Source organism: Felis catus, chromosome D2 (assembly GCF_018350175.1).
Source record: "Felis catus isolate Fca126 chromosome D2, F.catus_Fca126_mat1.0, whole genome shotgun sequence".
Classification (NCBI taxonomy): domain Eukaryota; kingdom Metazoa; phylum Chordata; class Mammalia; order Carnivora; family Felidae; genus Felis; species Felis catus.
The window spans coordinates 55,412,423-55,432,670 of record NC_058378.1 but is presented as its reverse complement, the minus strand read 5'-3'; the positions used below and the strand labels follow the sequence as shown (position 1 = coordinate 55,432,670).

General features: G+C 44.9%; 1 protein-coding gene and 1 long non-coding RNA gene across 3 annotated transcripts in view; one reads left to right on the top strand and one right to left on the bottom strand.

The window, feature by feature from the left end:
- The window catches only part of BLNK (B cell linker), a 76,411-nt gene that overhangs the window by 44,958 nt on the left and 11,205 nt on the right, over nucleotides 1–20,248 (top strand). For both annotated transcript variants that reach the window (XM_006938046.5, XM_006938047.5), the window contains 8 exons: nucleotides 31–191; nucleotides 4,460–4,541; nucleotides 5,534–5,605; nucleotides 12,805–12,874; nucleotides 14,632–14,659; nucleotides 15,506–15,548; nucleotides 17,792–17,876; nucleotides 18,305–18,336. In XM_006938046.5, coding sequence (XP_006938108.1) covers nucleotides 31–191; nucleotides 4,460–4,541; nucleotides 5,534–5,605; nucleotides 12,805–12,874; nucleotides 14,632–14,659; nucleotides 15,506–15,548; nucleotides 17,792–17,876; nucleotides 18,305–18,336 — 573 coding nt within the window. The remainder of the gene's footprint in view (nucleotides 1–30; nucleotides 192–4,459; nucleotides 4,542–5,533; nucleotides 5,606–12,804; nucleotides 12,875–14,631; nucleotides 14,660–15,505; nucleotides 15,549–17,791; nucleotides 17,877–18,304; nucleotides 18,337–20,248) is intronic.
- On the bottom strand, nucleotides 11,360–14,530 carry LOC123380863. The gene is made up of 2 exons (XR_006587195.1): nucleotides 12,785–14,530; nucleotides 11,360–12,315 (listed from the first exon to the last, which is right to left on the bottom strand). It is a non-coding gene; the product is annotated as an uncharacterized LOC123380863 (long non-coding RNA).

Genomic DNA, 20,248 nt, shown 5'->3' with positions numbered 1-20,248 from the left:
TCATTTTGTTTTGTCATTGTTCCTTTCAAGACAATCGATCAAGCCAGAGGCAGTCTCCGCCCTTCAGCAAGACACTTCCAAGTAAGCCCAACTGGCCTTCGGCAAAGACAAGGCTGACCTCCACTCTGCCGGCCCTGACTTCTCTTCAGAAACCTCAAGTCCCACCCAAACCCAAAGACCTTGAGGATGAGGTAACCGAAATCTGTCCTGAAGGCTTCCCAGTCCGAGTGGAAGGCAGGATGCAGGGGGAGGGGGACCGGCCAGGACCGTCTGGCGTCTGACATGCCTTCCTCCTCCTCGCCCACCCCTCTAACTCCCCACCATTAATCCCAAAGGTTTTCTTCTCTAAAAAAGGCATGTATGGCCTTAGTTTAAGCACGTTCATTCCCAGAGCGTATGGGTGATACCAGCTCTGGATCTGTGCCCCTCTGATTAGCCTCTTCGGGGGTTTCCTGTGAATCTTCTCCTTCCTCCATAAATTTCTCTATCTTTACTCTCCTTTGCTTCTCTGCCCTGCCTCCTCTCCACTTCTCCACATTTCTCTTGCAAGGTGCACAGGAGCGCGGGAGGACAAATAACAGAGACCCTAGTCGTCAGGGACCCCACACAACGTGCACAGGAGCCCGCACCTCACTTCCCGCTGGCAGCCCTTGCCTCTCACCCCCTTTTCCCTCAGCTGCCGCTACCCAGGGACCCACCTTTGCAGATTGTCCAGGACTCGACTCTGGGTTTCACTCATCAATCTCCCCTCTGGCAGCACCCAGCTTTTTATACGTCTTATTCCCTATGGAATTGCTCCTATTTGAAAACTAACCGGTAAACTCATTCAGACTGTTGTAGGAATGACTGATAAGGCCTAATATGTTGTGGCTCCCAGAGGTCCGCGCATTGTAAATAAGGGCAAAGTGAAGCCCTCGAACCTTGCCATCAGAACAACCCTATACCAGAACCCAGAAACAAGATCACAATAAAGGCAACTTCTAACCATAATCTTACTGCAGCTTTTGAAGAAATGACTTGTTTCTAAATGCCTAGAGGTGATAAAACCTATAGTGTATAAATATGTTGTAAAAACACCTTCATTTCCACCTTGATATAATTTGTAGCCCAGCAGGGGAGGGAAAAGAGAAACTTTACTTTTTTTTTTTTATCTTTATTTTTCTTGAGAGAGAGACAGGGTGTAAGCAGGGGAGGAGCATAGAGAGAGGGAAACACAGAATCCGAAGCAGGCTCCAGGCTCTGAGCTGTCAGCACAGGGCCTGATGGGGGGGCTCGAACCCACAAACAGCAAGATCATGACCCGAGCCAAAGTCGGATGCTCAACCGACTGAGCCACCCAGGCGCCCCAAGGGAAACTCTTAAATAAAATAGTGGCAGCATTTAGGCCCAAATTCCTGCTTTGACCCGTATTAGCTGTGTGACTTTGGGCGAGCCAGATAACCTCTCTGAGCCTCGGTTTTTAATCTCTTCAGATTATTTTAAGGATTTAGTGTTAGAACAGCACTAACTACAGTGCCTCACCCATAGACGGATTCCCTGTGTCGTATGTTCCTTTCTAGCATATTCTAGATTCTTTACAAAATCCAATTTTCTAGTTTCTCCTGAAAACTGAAAGCCTGGGCAACACTGAGCCAGTCATGGCCTCAAAGCCGCTGAGCCTCATGGCAGTCCTCTGGCTCAGCTGTGAATCCCTGACCTTGTTTCCATTGGTCATAGTCCCCACCACTCGTACAAGGCATGAACATGCCCTTCCTCTGCACACGTCCCCATGTCTCCCTGCCTGCCTCTGGAAGCGTTTTACTTTATGACTTTACTCTAGGGACAGTTTAAGTTTAAGTCAGAAAGTCAGCTGACAGAGAGAGAAAGGAGGTTTGCCAGTCCTCTGTCTATCTGTCTGTCTGAGAGGTGATGCTGACCTTTTGGGGTGAGAAGAGGGAAGCCAAGCAGGGGACAGGATGCAGAGACCAGCTATTAGGGGCTCACTGTGAATTCTTTCAGCGCTTGGCAAATCTATATGAAGATATAAATTCAGACACAGAATACAAATGAATACTGTGTGTGTTATATAAGGCTCTCCATTTCTGTGAATAGCTGAGAGCGGACCCCCGTGGGGAGAGGCAGAGTTTTGCTAATAGTAGCCTTGTGGAGGTGGCTCAGGCAAGTTTGAACCAGTGGGAAAAGGAGAAGTATGGAGGCGGCTGCATTCTGGAATGGGCAGATGGACAGTCAAGATAAGAAAGAGGTTAAAAACGAAAAAAATAGGCCAACATTAAGATCTGGCTGAACCATTAGATAGGAAAAGAAGAAGTCAAGCACAAGCATAAATAACTAAAAATACTTAGCCCTGCTGTACAGGTTACAGGAAAAGTATGGGGTACAGGCTAACCAGAGAGCTGGGGAGGGAGCAAAACATGGGAGGAAGAAGCACCTGTGCCCTAATGACACGAGTGGCCGTCACTTGAGTGCTAGGTGTCCACTGGTGTTCGGAGCACTTTGTATTTATCCCATTAAACTCTCCCAAGAACGCTACGAAATCTGTACTATTACCATCCCCATTTTACAGATAAGGAAATGGTACAGATGAAGTGCAAAGGGGTTGAAGAACTTGTCCGAGGTCACAGAGGCCAGGTGTGGAGGTGAAGAAAGAGACGAGAAACAGCAATTATGAAGAGAGGGTAGAAATAAGACAGAAAGAGAAGGGGAAGGCAGAAAGGTCCTAGAATGTAGTGGATGAGTATGGGCGCTTGATCCTTGAACTGATACTTGAACCCCAGCTCTTCTACTTTTTACCTATGAGGACGTGAGCCAGCCACTTCACTTCTCTGGGCCGCAGTTTCTTCAAGTTTCTTCATCTTGAAATGCAGCCGATAGCAGTACCTATATTATTGGGTGGTTCTAAGGATTGAGTGAAATAACACATGTAGAGTACTCAGATGAGTTCCTGGCAGTAAGTGCTCAGTAAATGTTTGCTTTTTGTTTCTCCTGGTATCCTCCTTGGCTACCCCCAAGATGGGTGGTAAAAACCACATTTGGGATCTGATCATCTCATTTGCTTCATGTCAGCATAAAATCACTTCCTCCCCTCATTTCTGATCAATTGATCATTGACAAGGTTGCCATGACCATTCGGTGGGGAAAGAATTGTTTTTTTAAAAAAATGTGCTAGGAGACCCGTATATCCGCATACGAAAACATAAGAGTGGCCCCCGTCATATGATAGACAAAAAGTAACGAAAAATAGATCATAGGCCTAAAGGTAAGGGCTAAAACTATAACATTCTTAGAAGAGAACAAAGGTATCAATCCCTACAACCTTGCATTAGGCAGTAGTATCTTAGATACATCACCAAAAGCAGAAGCAACAACAGAAAACTTAGTTAAAATGGGCTTCAAAATGTCAAGCTTTTGTGCTACAAGTGACACCACCAAGAAATAAGAACAACCTACAAAATGGGAGAACAGTTTTGCAAATTATATATTTGATAAGAGGTTTCTGTCTAGAGCATTTAAAGAACCCAACCCAATAATAAACCCAATAATAAAAAAGACAGACAACCCAATTACAAATAGACAAAGGAGTCGAGTAGACTTTTGCCTAAAGAAGCTATAAAAAGGGGCAGTAAGCGTTCAAAAAGAGGCTCGACCTCATGAACCATCAGGGAAATGCAAGTCAAAGCCATAATTAGATACCACTTTACATCTCTGGATGGTTCTATTCCAAAAGGCGGACAGTCACAAGTGTCGGTGAGGACGCGGAGAAACCGGAGCGCTCGCACACTGCTGGTGGGAACGAAGAGGGTACAGGCACTTTGGCAAACAGTCTGGCAGTTCCCCAGACTTAAACACAGAGCCACTGTACGACCCAGCAATTCCACCACTGGGTATATTCCCGAGAGAAACGTACATCAACACAAAGACTCACACCAATGTCCACAGCACCATTATTCATAAAAGCCGGAACGTGAAAACCACCCAAAGGTCCACCCGAATAATCAAAATGTGTTATATTCATATAATGGACTATCATTTGGCCATACGAGTGAGTGAAAGACTGATACATGATACGTGGTTGAAACCGGAAATTACTATGCTGTATGAAAGAAGTCACAAAAGACTTATCTGTCGTGTGACTCCGTTTCTAGGCAGTGCCCAGAATGGGCAGCTCTTAGAGATGGAAGGTAGATCAGTGGTTGACTGGGTCCGGGAAGGGATCGATGAGAAGTGACTAATGAGCACAGGGCTCCTGTTTGGGGGGGATGAAAGTGTTCTCAAATTAGATTAGGGTGATGCTCGCACACTCTGCGAATATACTAAAAGCCACCCAACTATACACTTTACAAAGGGGAACTTAATGGTGTGTGAATTCTGTCTCAACAAAGGTATTTTCAAAATCTTTCCTCCCAGACGATGAACGTGGAATGTACGGCCTCCTTCTCACTCATTTCCGTACTTCTTCCAGGCTGATTATGTGGTTCCTCTGGAGGATGAAGACGAAAACTACATTCATCCCACAGAAAGCAGTTCACTCCCAGCTGAAAAAGGCAAGCGTTTGCAGTTTTAAGCGCCCGAACGCTTTTTGCGGTGGATGGGGGCACGCAAGGCTGTCTGGTGACAAGCACCAACAGGGGGGACAGAAAGTCCGGGCCCAGGCCTCTCTCCTCTGTGGTCACGACATCTGCCTTCCGTGGGGGCCGAGCAGAGGCATCAGGGAGAGACCCACCTCTGTCCCGCCCTTGGTCCCCCATGCCCTTCCACCCTGTCATACTCCCATCTCCAGTTATGAAGGCAGCTAGGTTCTTATTTAACTGTCCTCATGTAGAATGGATTTCTCATAAAACTGAATCCTCACAAAGCCGCAGGCCACCGTGTTGGCCTCACGAATATGGCACCGGAACAGTTTCTGCAGAGGACTGAAGAAGGAGCGAAATATGCCCGACTCTTTACATGTAGTGCTATCCCAAGCGATGAGAAACGTTTTGTTTGTAAGCCTTCCGTGGTGTAACAGGTGCAATTACAAGTGATCTTTAGAAGCCGGTGCCACATACCCTTGGACTGGGAGCAGAGCGGGGTGTGTTGACTCTGGAGCGAGTCACTGTGAAGAACATGATGCTCTTCAAGTAACATTACTCACCTGATAAATGAGTCCAAAGTGGTCATTCTCTGTTTTTACTCTGCCATTCTGTAGCAACCCCCTCCTTCACTCCCCAAATATTACCAGCAACTTGAAGGCCCTCCTTAGCTACCCATCACCATGAAACCACAAATAGATATTAAATTGTGCCCCCAAACCCCACAGAATCCAAGAGATTGATTATTCCCTTAATCATTAATACATTTACTCTGAAGATGTTTCTTTGGAGAAGGCTTCTTTTCATGGCTTGTGTGTTTAACAGTTGTGTTTCCCGTTCTTTACAAATTTCCTGGTCTGACCCATCGTTCCCACGATGCATTTTTCCATAAGTGTGAATCTCCCTCAACAAACTGTATTTATCATTGTTATATATATATATATGCATGCATTTGTGTGTTTAAGCTCCCACGGTGAATAGATCTACGAAACCAAATAACGCATCGAAGCCAGCCTCTCCTCCTGGGACAGCGTCAGGTAAAGTATAGGCGTGATTCGATGCTTTCTGTGTGTGTGTGTGTGTGTGTGTGTGTGTGTGTGTGTGAAACGATTGCATCTGGGGGGTTGGTTTTAAAATCTATTCCAAACAACATAAACAACTCAGATCCAGTATTAAGAAATAATCGCTTGTGTTTCCAAATTTCTTCATAAATTGTGACAGAAGGCCTTGTGCTCATCCTCATCCACTGTCTCGTAGCACCTATGTTGAGGGGCCCTCTCCCCCATATCCCAAGGCCTCTGTTAGACAGTCCTGGCTTTTCTCCTACTTCTTTGGGTACTTTTCTGGCTCCTTCTTTCCCCCTCCCCTGACTGAGGCTGTCTGCACTGTTCAGCCCTCAGCCCTCCACTCTTCTTTCGGAATATTGTGGTGGTTAAAAGCTTGGGTTTGGGACCAGACAGACGTGGGTTGGGATCCCGGGGCTCCCAGTTACCGGCTGTACCACTTTGGGCCTGGCCTTTGCCTCTCCAATCTTAAGATTTTCTCCTCCGTAAATGGAGATAATAGCCCCTGCCCTGTGACAGGAGAATTCTGGAATTGTGCCCAGGAAATCTTTAATGCGGTGCCTGGCACACGGCACATGCTTGGGAAAGAATATTCTCTTTCACTTCTTTGGGGTCCATCCATTCTTCTGGCCTCAGTTCTCTTGTCCAAGCCAATAATTCTCTGGTGTGCAACTTTTTAACTATAAACAAGCTTTTTAAAAATGTTTATTTTTTTATTTTTTTTAAAAATTTTTTTTCAACGTTTATTTATTTTTGGGACAGAGAGAGACAGAGCATAAACGGGGGAGGGGCAGAGAGAGAGGGAGACACAGAATCGGAAACAGGCTCCAGGCTCTGAGCCATCAGCCCAGAGCCCGACACGGGGCTCGAACTCACGGAGTGCGAGATCATGACCTGGCTGAAGTCAGACGCTTAACCGACTGCGCCACCCAGGCACCTCTAAAAATGTTTATTTTTGAGAGAGGGGAAAGAGAGAAAGAGAGAGAGAGAGGGGGGTGGAGGGGCGGAGAGAGGGAGACAGAGGATCCAAAGTGGGCTCTGCGCTGACAGCAGAGAGCCTGATGTGGGGCTCAAACCCACAAACTGTGAGATCACCACCTGAGCCGAAGCCAGATGCGTAACTGACTGAGCCACGCAGGCGCCCCGTGGTGTGCAACTTTGACCTAATTTCTCTTCTGAACAACTTGACATACCCAGGGCCTCAAGCTCAATGCCTTCATCAGCTCTCTGCCCTTAGGATGGCCCTGTTCCTCTGTGCATGTCAGCCTCCAGGTCACATGCCTGAGGGCCTGTGTTCTTTCCAAAGTCTGCCATTTCTTTTTCTTGAATTTGCTCTCCCGTTTTTGTTGCCACTACCTTAGTCTAGGCTTCCTTTACTTTGTCACTTCATACCTTCTGTCTCCTGTGTTCGAGAGTCCACTTAGCCATACCCTTGCCTTTTGGCTCTCTCCTCAGTCACTGAGATGAGTTTCTGAATGCCTCCAAATGCTGCCAGTTTTATTCATTTGTTTTCCATTAATCTAGTATAGCTGTATTTTAATACTAGAGGCACCAGAAGAAACCAAACCTGAACAAGAAAATAATTTCCTGGTTATGTGACTGGTGGACACGGACGGGAGGAAGTACAGGAAGAGGAAGGAAGTGAGATAATTTGGGAGGGACGAAACCGGAACAGTTAGAATGAGTTTCTGAGTTTGCAAACAGCAGTTTTCAGAGATGATTTTTATAAAAGGAATGTTCAGACTACTTGCCTGTGTCTCTGTATAACTGTCCACTAGCCTTTGAAGACTACAGATAATGCCCAGATAGGCATCATGAAAATGCTAAGGCTTCGATTGGTATTTCTGTCCGCACCATGATAGTTGCCTCTGCTAATGGATGCTGCTTTTGGCTCTTTGATGGCTAAGAAGGTACTTGGCGAGGATCACACCGTGAATTAGGTGCAGGGGCAATGTCTCCCTCTACTCGATGCTCCATACAGAGACGCACAGTTTCAGGACAGCACAGACTCCAAAGCCAGAGGGCTCAGATCTGGATTCCGACTTGCGCTAGGTGCCAGACTTCAAACAAGCTAAGCAATCTGTACATTTCTTAGTTTTCTCCTCAGAAAACATGGGAGGAGAAAATGGCACCTATGCCTAAGGGAGCGTGAAAATTAAGTTGAGTAAACGTATATGAATCCCACTCATAAAGTGAGAGCTCTTTGTTATTATTATTACCGTTCTTTGGAATCCTTTGTTTAGCATGTCTTAATTCGTGACCAGTCTGGCGGAGTGCCCTGTACACATCCCAGGGAACAGTTGTTTCTTTCTTTCTGCATAAAGTTTTACCCTGCATCAGAGTGTCTCAGCCTCCACACAGTTGGTATTTAGGGCTAGATCATTCTTTGTTGTCCTAGCTGCCCTGTGCACGTGAGATGTTTAGCAACATCCTTGGCCGCCTCTGCCCCAAATAGGTGCCAATAACATCATCTCCCCAGTAGTGATAAGCTAAGGTGTCTCCAGACAAGGCCAAATGTCCTGGGGGCAGGAGGGACAAAGTATTCCTAGTTAAGAACCACTGGTCTAAACAAACTGAAAGACTGACATTTTTTAGTGATTTATTTCTAAATGTGATTTAGAAGACAGCTGTGCACCCCCTGGCTGATTTGCAGGTTTTGTCAGAAGAGGGTAAACAGGGGATGCACTTCTGAACTTCCTCTAAGTAAGTAGCATTTAAAAAGGGATCTATCTGCTAATTTCCTAAGATAGGGAAGGAGTTTGGGGAATTTACGATCCCCTGTTAATATGCAAGTTGAATGTTACCTGTAAGCCAAACTGTTCTGAAATTGTTAAATTAAATCTCTTTATTTGGTAAGAGCTCATACAGGGCCTGAGAGTAAGCGATGCTCCAGCTGGTGTGCAAGCCCCACTAATAATACCAGGATTTCTAGAACAGCTAGGAAAGTCGGAAATCCCGAGGGCTTACGGTGCCAACATTGGGATTGTTAAGGATAAGAAAACTTGCCAACGTTGGGGCACCTGGGTGGCTCAGTCAGTTGAGCATCTGGCTTCAGTTCAGGTCATGATCTCGCAGCTCGTGGGTTCGAGCCCCGCCTCGGGCTCTGTGCTGACAGCTGGGAGCCTGGAGCCTGCTTCAGATTCTGTGTCTCCCTCTCTCTCTGCCCCAACCCACTCGCATTCTGTCTCTGTCTCTCTCAAAAATAAATAAACTGAAAAGAAAAGAAAAGAAAAGAAAAGAAAAGAAAAGAAAAGAAAAAAAGAAAACTTACCAACATTGTATGTAGAACCAAAGAGAGGATGATACATAAAATACATGTGGTAGAAGGAAAAACTGAGAGTAAGTCGTTTTCCTAGTCGAGAACTTTGGTAAGCACCAGCCATGCAAACATTAACATCATTTTTTGCTCAATACAATGAAAACAAAGCTGATTTTTTTTTCTTATCATTATGCTTTTGGACACATCTCCCTCTGTCGCATTTCCAATTTCTCCTCTGGAGTATTCCAGCCAAGAATTTGGCTTCACCAGAAAGCAAGGATCCTGGTCACAAAGAGGGGACCAGGTTGTCCCCCCCCAACATGCCCTTAGGTCTGACCTCAGGCCCAGAGCAGCAGAGAGCCGGTCTATGAAATAGGACAGTCATTCTGCATCTTCCCACAGGCATCCACAAAAGCACCGCTCAGTTTCACCAATCTTTCCTGAAGTAAGGGAGAAACAGCAAGTGAATCTGACCTGCCAGATCAGAGCCCACAGTAACACTAGGAGGCATTGGCCAGAGAGGAAAGGTACCCACCTGGCTTGAAACTCAGGTAGCCTTGCTTTTCAAGCCCAGCCCTGCCACTTAACCTCTCTGGGCCTCCGTTTGCTCCATGTGATGTTATGTGACGCTTCGAGATGGCACATTGAAAGTACCCTCAGTGCCCAGCAGTGCCCAGCACCTGGAGACACTGCGGTGGTTGGTAGCAAGATGCTAAAACAAAAATAGCAGTAATCATATTTACTGACCTTTGTGAGTTATAATTTACATATTATAAAACTCACTTGTTTTACATGTATACTGCAGGATTTTTTTTCTATTTTCAGTCACTTTATTTATTTATTATTATTATTTTTTAAATATAATTTGTGGTCAAGGTAGCTAACATACAATGTATACACTGTGCTCTTGGTTTCGGGGGGGAGATTCCCATGATTCATCGCGTACATGCAACACCCAGTGCTCATCCCAACAAGTGCCCTCCTCAATGCCCATCTCCCATTTTCCCCTCTCCCCTGCCCCCTCATCAAGCCTCAGTTTGTTCTCTATATTTAAGAATCTCTTACGGTTTGCCTCCCTCTCTGTTTGAAACTATTTTTTCCCCTTCCCTTCCTCTTAACTTCTGTTAAGTTTCTCAAGTTCCACATATGAGTGTAAACATATGATATCTGTCTTTCTCTGACTGACTTATTTCACTTAGCATAATACCTTCCGGTTCCATCCATGTTGTTGCAAATGGCAGGATTTCATTCTTTCCCATTGCCAAGTAGTATTCCATTGTATATATAAACCACATCTTCTTTATCCGCTCATTAGTCGATGGACATTTGGGCTCTTTCCATAATTTAGCTATTATTGATAGCACTGCTATAAACATTGGGGTGCATGTGCCCCTATGATCAGCACTCACGTATCCCTTGGATGAATTCCTAACAGTGCTATTTCTGGGTCATAGGGTAGATGTATTTTTAATTTTATGAGGAACCTCCACATTGTTTTCCAGAGTGGCCGCACCAGTCTGCATTCCCACCAACAGTATACTGCAGTATTTTTTATAAATCATTACATTTACAGAGTTTTTTAACCATCACTACAATCCAGTTGTAGAAAATCTCCTTGCCCACACCAACTCCAAAAGATCTTTTATGCCCATTTTTGGTGAATGTTCTTCCCACCCCCAGCCCCAGACAACCACTGATCTGCTTCCTGTTGATGTAGATTGGCCTTTTCTGCACATCTCATATAGCTGCAGTCATATAGTAGGAAGCCTTCTCCCTCTGGCTCTTTTCACTTAGCGTAATGTTTTTACCTCAAGTACTTTCAGTCCCTTTCCAGAAATATTAGTTTATATTTGGCTAATTCTTTACATTTTCCAGGTTCCCCTCTCGTCTTACCACAATAACTGTGAGGTAGGTACGGTGCCTGGTTGTGTCCCCATTTCACAGTGGGGGAGACTGAAACGCAGTGACTTGTAAGAGGTCACCCAGCCCATCTGGTGGCAAAGAAATAACTAGAACCCTGTCCTGGTGTGAGACCATGGGTTTCCCACCGACACTTATGGTACCACCACAGGGGAAGGCGGCATGCTCCTCCCTCTCTGATAGCAGAAGTTATTTATGAGCGAGGACGGGGGAAGGAACATGTTGGCACACTGTTTGAAGATGTGAAGGGAAGGGAAGCTCAGTAGAGAAGCCAGGCAGTAAAAATATGACAACAATGTACCCCAGGCCAGATGAGCCTTTGGCATCGAAAGAGAGGGAAAACCCCAGGGAGGAAATTCTGACTCAGACCTTCTTTCTGTTTCCTTACTTTTCGGACGAGCGTTTTCCCCCCTCCGTCCCTGAAACCCTCCATCAAGATCTATGAGTAGTCAAGGGTATTTTAATAGCATCAGTCAGGTATTGAGAATTTGAAGGACAACATCCATTTGATTGGTTCACCAACCAGTGAAACACACTTGGACTCACACTTCATATTCAGATGGCATCTCAGTTTATTGTCATATGAAATGGTAAAAATTCTGAACATAGTCTCTTTTGCAAAAGTTCTTAAAAGTCACATCAAGATTGGGTTAACATGTAAGTGAGAGTCGTGTGGAGGGCCGTTCCGGGCATTCGTGGAAACTAGTTCTGTGTAAGGACTGTGTGTAGAAAAGGAGTGGATGGGCTCTAAACGAAAGCCTGAAGGCCTCTCTCTCTCTCTCTCTAAAGTACATGAGAATGAGCTTTATGATCTCTATTTTTCATGCCTGTGGAGGCCTTTTTCTTTTTTGTGTTTGGCGTAGGTGGTCCTGTGAGGTGAAGCGGCATGGCGGGCGTATGTCCTCATGTTGCAAATTCCGAGGGGGCAGAGGCCTATCTCTGCATCTTCACCTCTTCCACAACCCCTGACACAGTGCTCTTCACGTACCAGGTTCTCAGTAATTCTCAGTAGGCGATTACTGCCTCAGCACTCACCGATAACGTGCTTTATCTCGCAAACTAAAATAATACATACTGAGGGCAGGTCCTACCTATATTTCCAGAGCATCCCCTGTAGGTCCAGTAGGAACTGTGGGCTTAGAAATGTAGTCATTTCTTAACAAAATGCGTATTCGGTTCACTTTAAGTCAATAAAGCGCTTTTGTCTCACTGGGCCGTGACGCCCAGGCAGGTGAGCATCAGCCTGAGAGAAGGCAGCCGGGAGACGCGGAGGGGAGCTGGCTTGGTGTCTGGCTCTCTCCCTCCTGGCCTGCTCTGTCCTGGTGGTGAAGCTCTGCCTGTCTCCGTTCCTCCCTCATGACCGTCTGCCCCCTGCCTTAGGTAGCGGGAGGGCAGTGCGGTGCAGCAGTCGAGGCCCGCCGGGTCCCTTCTGTGACTCTGGAAGATGCGATTAGGCAGTAGCTTGTTACTTGTCTCAATCTGTCTGTGCAACGGGCAAAAAGGCCTGAGAATTCAGAGATCAATGAACAGCCTGTGAAGGTGAGGTGCATGTGGGCTCGTAGTGGGAGTGGTGGGTCTGTCACATTGTCCCTAGGCACTGCTGGTGTGCACATCTGTGCAGTGTGTGTGTGTATAGATGCAGGTATGAGCTCTTGGCTCCTTCCTATAGGAACACTGGGGGGCTTTCACTGAGCCCACAGAATCAGGGGTTCTGTGCTTGTGTCATGGAAGAGAAGGTCATTTAGAAATATTAAGATGGAGTCCCTACTTCTCATTCTGGTTCTGAGCTTATAAATCGCCATCATTTAGATATTTCATCACCTTTGCCTATAGGCTTTCCCCAATAGCTTCTGTGTAACCCCCTATAGATGCTTGACTGAAAAAAACCAAAAATGTGCCTACATCTCTGAGCCTGCTGGAAAGGCCAGCCTCACTGTGACCGTCAGCCCCAGGTTCAGGACTCGGAGACTAACCTGTGTGTATGTTTGTGCAGGTCGTAACAGCGGGGCCTGGGACGCCAAGTCACCTTCTCCTGCTGCGCCGTCCCCAATGCCCCGGGCCGGGTGAGTACCTGCTGTAGAGAATCAGCCCTGTGAGATGTGAGTGGACGCTCTCCACCACTGCTGTGGGCAGGGCCTCCTGGAATCCACAGAGCGGTCCTGCCTGAGAACCCCGGGGGGGGGGGGGGGGAACGAGGGGGCTTTTTCTGCTATTTCCCTCCAGAGGAGCACAGCGGCCCAGGCTCAGATACAGGTGCACCTCACATTACAGTAGGTGTGTTCCTAAAGGGTGTGGAAAACAAGCCCCACTGCCCTGTTCTCCTGCGCTCCCCTGGCATGCAAGTCAGACTACGGGTCTCCTGCTGAAATAAAGAACCGGCAGTCTTTCCTCCCCTAAATTCTTAGTTAAGTCTTGAGTTCATTGACCTGTGTTCCGAAAGACAGAAGCTCCAGCGCCTGAATAATTTTGAGACCCATGAGCAGGTTTCATCTTTGCTTTCTACTCCTCCACTTCTCTTTCGAGTAGCTAACGATATGTAAACAAACACATGTACACCCAACAGCACACACTGGATTGTTCCATCAAAGGCCATACTGCCGAGGTTCCTTTCAAAGGTGAGATAAGAGAGTGATACTTTCTTATTGAATGTAAAAGAGCTTTGTAAACTGTTAGGTGCTGTAACGTATTAATATCACAAACAGTGACCCCCATAATTTTATATTGATTCAATAGGTTATTTTAAAAGCCCGCTTAAATATGTACAAAGCTGGCCTGCATGATTATAATCTTGATTCCGCCTCTGTGGAAAGCAAAGAAATTCTTAGGTTCAAAGGTTTATTGACCAAAATTTCTCCCTTGCCTGAGTTTTATCACTTTGGGCAAATTACTTAATCTCTCTGAGCCTCAGTTTCCTAATCTCCAAAATGCAACAATAATATCCATTTTAAAAGGTCACCGTGAGGTTTAAGGAACATGAAAAGCCTAACCCAGAGACAGGCACTTGGGAATTGTTAGTGTTCTTCCTCCCATCTTCCAGCTCTGAGCCAAAAACAAAGAGAGACCGAGAAGGAGGGAGAGAGAGAGAGAGAGAGAGAGAGAGAGAGAGAGGTGACAGTCTTTAAACACAGAAAAGAAGTATACACTCTTACAATATTCGATTATAATCTCTACCGGAACCAAGCTGAGACAAGCCCCTACAGGACCACAAATCACAGTGGTTTTCACACTTGTGTTGGTCTTCGATTTCTCTGTTCGGGATGAAATCCTAGGTAAGTGTCTAGTAGAGACTAGTCACCTGAGGCAGGACAGCAGTGGGCAAGGAGGGGTGCTGGCTGCGGTTCCACCTGCTGGGCCATCCTCCTATCTCCACTCGCGTCCATACACTGTAGCCCGAGCTTACCCTTGGAGGATGGGAGATCTCTGTGTCCATACTTTCAAAATACCGAGTCTAGTCCTCATTTTACGGACAAGGAAACTAAAGCTGCAACCAGCCTCACAGGCGAGAGAAAGAGGCCTGAGGTCACAGAGCAATCAGCAGCGGAACTGGAACAAGAACTCAGCTATCCTGACTCCCTGGCAACTGGCGCTCCCGTTTATCCCCAGTTAACTCTTAGCCATCTGTCAGTGGACTCTATCTGAAGCTGGGAGGATCAGGACTAAATCCCCATTCCATCCCCCTCTGCCCTTGAAGGATAGTCTCCCAACACACTCATATCATGTTTATTATTCTAGTTTAAACTGGAGAGTGAAATGATAAGCAGTCAGCTCCACTTTATCTTTGTTATGTTTTAACAAAGCCCAATCTCTTTTTATCCTCCAGGAAAAAACCAGCTACCCCACTGAAGACAGTAAGTTAATTTTGCATTTAAATGTGTTTCATATTTCCTGCCATGCTTATTCTTATTCCCTTATTTAAAGTTGACAGTGCTTCCAGCTAAGGTGAACACAGCAATTTTAGCAACTGAAGTTGCCGCCCAGATGCTCCAAGAGAAATTTAGCTTCCTCAGTTAGCCAGGGAAGAGGCTGCATGGGAGGAGCTCATCCTCACTTAGCCCCAGGGGCGGGAGGGGCGGGGGGTGGGGGGCTTCACCGAGTGTGAGCAGCAGATCCAAGGTGGCAGCCGGGCTCCCTTCCTCCCCTGACATCTGCCTTCCCCATGGGGAGCGCCTGTGTCTGCTTTCCATCTGCCGGCCTGGGGGCTAATGGTGTATCAGGCACACACAGGCCCGACTACACTTGGATTCTGGCCAGAATGTGGGGAACCTGGGCCAGCCCACTGTCTGAGGAAGCCCCCCTTGACCTAGTGCCTACTCTGTAACCTGACATCTGCAGTCACGTAGCAAACACTGAGGTGGGGCCCTAAGACCAGAGCCAGAGGCCACATTCCCTCTGTGCAAGAGCTACTGGCCAGCAGCTACTGGGGGTCAGGGCATCCGTGAGCCTTGTTGACAGGGCACGGAAGTCCCTACACCAGGGCGACACTGCCCCTTCCGTGATACACTTCTAGTCCATTGCTGCTTATTGCAGATGTTGGGCTGGGAACTGGGTGCTTTTTATTGTTGTTCTTGTGATTGAAACAATAGCTATGCATCAAAGAAATGCCCTCCCCAAGTACTTATTTTAATAACGTTGCTTTGACATTTATTTCCACATCCCACCGTAGTGAATATCCTTGCCTATTTTTTTTTTAATAGACTCCACTTACGCCTCAACAGAACGCTTCAACTGTTTGTGAAGGTAAACCTGTATTATTCTGAAGGATGAGTATGTCCTCTCAAAGCTATTTTAATTAAGGATCTGTACATAAGTGTATTTCTAATTTGCTTTGACTACTTATAAAGCAATTGTGAATATGAAACTCGGGTTTCTAAATAAAGTGGCCTTGGCTTTTTAACGAGCAGGAAGGACCTGAGATTTTGAGCCAGTGTCTTTGGGGCAAGGCTGTAGTCTACACGCCCCAAACCTGCCTGTTTGGAGACATATGACTTGCCAGACACGGATCTATGGCTTTACATAGATATGAAGACTTATTTAGAGGCATTCATGTATTTTAAAACAATAGCTTAGTTACAGTAATGAAACTTATAAAAATCTGTTTATCTGAGCAAGTTCTTTTGCTAAGTGTTGAAAGTAATGTTTTCTGAATTCAAATGTCTATTTTAGTACCTCACATCTTCAAATGTTTTTCTTCGCTTTATCGTATCCTTAAAACCTCACAAATACTTTTAATTGGAATTTTCCATTGAAAAAACTATCTGTATTTGAAAAATATTGGGGGAAATAAAAAAAAAAAAAAAGAAAGAAGTAAGAACTATCCATGATCTCAACACTTAGAACACTATATAGAGTTAAAGCCCTAAACCGTCTAATTCTACAACTGAAGCTACCCAGCGTTAAAGCTGAGTATTCTCACCATTCATTTCCTGAGTTAACATGGGCGCATCCACATAAAATGCTCTGGTATCTTTGACGATGGATGTTGGACATTTTCTGAATGTGTCCTACACCTCGCCTGTCTGCTTCAACTGCTCCATTGTTTGTTTGTTTTTTTTTACATCTGTTTCCCCGCATCTTTCTTCCTCCAGGCTATTTTTGAGCTATCACTCCCTTTCTGCTATCTGGCTTTCATCTCCCTTTCCTTTGATGCTTTTGCCTCACTGTCCTTCCATACCTTACAGTTTTCTGTGCCTGTTGAGCAGGGAGCTCAAATTATAGTGGAGCCCTAGGGTGAGCCTCTGCAGGAAGTAAGCTCAACCCTGTGCAAATTCCATTGACTTCAGGAGCCTTTGAAAACCAGCCCAGAAGGAGCTCTTGGCATGTGCCACGCAGCTCCGGTGTCCTCATTCCCAAAGGGCTCCTATACAAGAGCTTGGCATGCTGTCTCTTTTGTGACTTGTCTCAGGGACAGAGGCAATAATCTTCCAAGCCCAGTGCAGGTGAACAGCCTTTTCTCACCTAGAAAGGAAACCTCCAGGACTGCAGAGACAAAGCAGGGTGGTCATCAGGCTGTGGGAACCAAGTGTGTTCATTGTTTCTCCTTCCGAAATTATCAAGTTGTAAAGTCATGAACAAAACATCTCACATGGCAGCTCAAAGTAGGGTGCCATCGACTTAAAACATTCTTCAGGGCCTCAAGGCTTCTGAATTTTGCTGCATTACATGAACCTCTCAAGTCTATTTTATCATTTATTTGAATCTTTGAGTTCATACTACTTTACTCTTTTGGGGTCCTGTAACAGAAGACCCATAGCTCACCTTTCTTCCATGTGGAACACACACCCATAGACATACCAAGATTCTAACACACCCTAGACCAAATTTGAAGGAGAACAAAGCATTAAAATAATTTATCATCACATTTATCCATGGTCCAGCAGTAAAGTTCAACATAAATTCAGCATAAATTTCTTACATTTCAGGTTTACCCATTTCCCTGTGTACCAGTTATAACCCCACCCTTTCTTCTCCCACTCAGGAAAACACAATGAAATGCAAATGTGATTAACATTATTATTGGGATGACCTTGAATTTGCTCAGTTAATTTTGCAAAAAGAGTAGATTATTTGCAAACTCTCATATTTTACCTCTTATCAGTTAGAAATTACTTATAACACCTCTTATGACTAATGAAGATAAACTGTGTTGCAACACCTGTGTGAGGGATACAGGTGTGGGTCAAACTTGTTCGTCTCTGGCTCCCACCTGTACTCACACATTTAAAGGTCCAGCCCCCATGGCTCAGTCCCCATGTATATTGCCACAGAGCTGTGAGGTTTGCCTGCAACACTGCTGGGTAGGATGCCCGGTCCTAATAGTGCAAACACATCACCAGACTGACAGGTGTACAAACAGATGGCATCCTGGTGAAAGACGGGTTCATAGGAAAACATCAGACCAAATCCGTTTCTTCTTGGTTGATGTTGCTGGGTTGGGAACAGACATTTCACTCTAGTCTGATATGAAAACTTTCTCAATGCAGAAAAACCCATACCTGCTGAACGCCACCGAGCATCTAGTCACAGACAAGAAAATATGCAGTCATCAGTGTTTCCTCCTGCCCAGAAGTAAGAATCCCTTCCTTTAAAAATAAGTTTCCCTAACACCTGTATCGTTACATTGCATAGTGACACGGGCTTAGTGCTTGGTAAAGATCTGACATTCATTGTTTTGCAATTAAAATTTTTAAAGGTGTTAAGTAGGAAAGAACTTTAAAAGAACTTCTTAGACTCACAAAGATCTAATATTTGGGTTTATTGGTCTTCACTAAAATCTAACACTTTAGTCAAGGCCCTTCCTTTTCAAAAACTAAAGGGGATAGTTTTACTTACCTTGAAGGTTTTGGTGCCTTATCTGTCCTTCAATATGTTTTATTGGCCATTTGGGTTGACTCCTTTGTGATGCCCCTGCTCAGAGCATCTTCAGTGCAAGCAAAATGTCAGACTTGTTCATCTTGTGCTTTGCCCTTTAATTAATCTGAAATTCTTCCTTGCAGACAAATCCATCACAAACCTGTACCTCTGCCAAGTAAGTACGGTGAAACATGAAAAACAATATCACGTTGTAGGTAAGGCTGGATCATCATGTCTGAGCAACACTTCCAGCTGGAGGATCTTAGTGCCCTCTCTGACTTGTTTCCTTTTCTGTTAGATGGAGCCACAGTATTTATTTCAGGACACCTGAGTGGCTTGGCTGGTTAAGCGTCCAACTACTGATTTCGGCTCAGGTCGTGGTCTCTTAGTTTGTGATCAAGCCCCTCATCAGGCTCTGTGCTGACGGTGTGGAGCCGGCTTGAGATTCTCTATCTCTCCCTCTCTCTCTCTGCCTCGCCCCTACTCACACTTGCATGTGCACTCTCTCTCTCTCAAAACAAACAAACAAACGAAGATTTTAAAAAAGAATATTTGTTTCATGGAGTAATTTTCAAAAGTAAATAAATCTGAGATCATTTTTCTTTTTTTAGTATTGATTCAATATCTTACCAGTCATACTGGGCATCTTTTATATTTAATTTTTTAATAAAAATAGTACAACTGTTTTTAAAATAAGATTAAGTACCTGATATAGTGCTTTATATATACAAGGTCTTCAATAAATGATTGTTATTGAAATTAAATCTAAAAGACACTTTGATGCTCATAAAATATATCCATAAAAGCTACCCTAAAAATATTTGGCAAATAGCTGGATAATTTTCCCAAGGCAAATAGAACATCACCCTAAAAACATATGAAGTCGGACTTGTAGAACAGAACTGCCCAAACTTTGATTTCCCTTCTACTCAAATGTAGGAAAAAATGAAAAAACAAAACAAAACCCCAGTGTGCATGGGTAATTTGGAAGATATTCCAAAATAAGCAAGATTTGGTAAACATAAATAAAATAATTGTTATAAACAAACAAATTATGTGCATTTATGTTAATCAGTTTTCAGGTTTCAATTAAATTTTTTATTTATCTCAATAAATGAAATTCAAACATATATATAAAAGACATATGTATTCTTAAATTCTGAACACAAAGTGCAAGTGGTTTGGCTATAGAAATGTTCTTTTTCACTGTGTAAAGCTTTGTTATACTTTTTATTGTTTTTCAACCTAAGTCATTCTTTCAACTGGCAAATCCTTACTAACCTTCTGTCACAAGCCAGACACTGTTCTAGACACAGGGTAGACAGCACTGAACAAAACAAATGAATCCCTGCCCCTATGGAGCTTCTATTCTACCAGGGGAGATAGACAAAAACCAGAAACAACTGGATAAATCATATGCTAGTGGGTAAACGTTAAAGTGCTATAAAGAAAAAGAAAGCAAGTTGGCAGGGGTAGGGTCACAGAGTATCAGAGGCAGTGGAGTCTGCTGTTTCGGATGGGGCGGTCAGGGCCTCAGCTGGAAAATGGGGTCTAATAGCTCCTCCCACAATGGGCCCATGTGAGGACAAAATGAACTAAGATGTGGAAAGTAGAACAGGACTGGCACTTATTCAAGGGTCAGAAAATATCAGGCTTGAACTCCCTTAACTGCCCAAGCTGCAATAACCGCCAACCACCTTATACTGTGTGGCCTGGGAGAGCCTGACCTCCCACCCTCTGTGGCTGCGCCCACCCAGGAGTACTGTCCCGACCCATGAGAACGCACCCCTTCCTTCACGCCCAGCCTTGCTGGGCCCGCCAAGCCATCACTGCCCGATCCTGTTACAACGGGTGGCTGTTGCTTTTGAACATCCAGGAGAAAACATCTAAGCCTGTTTCTCCTGCATGCTTCCCTTCCTAATAAAGGACAATTATGGTTGCTCTGGTCAAAAACTTAGAGCTCCCCAGAACTGCTGGCTTGCTTGCTTGCTTGCTTGCTTTTTTAAAAAAATTTTTTAAATGTTTATTTTTGAGAGAGACAGAGACAGACAGTGTGAGTGGCAGGGGGAGCAGAGAGAGAGACACAC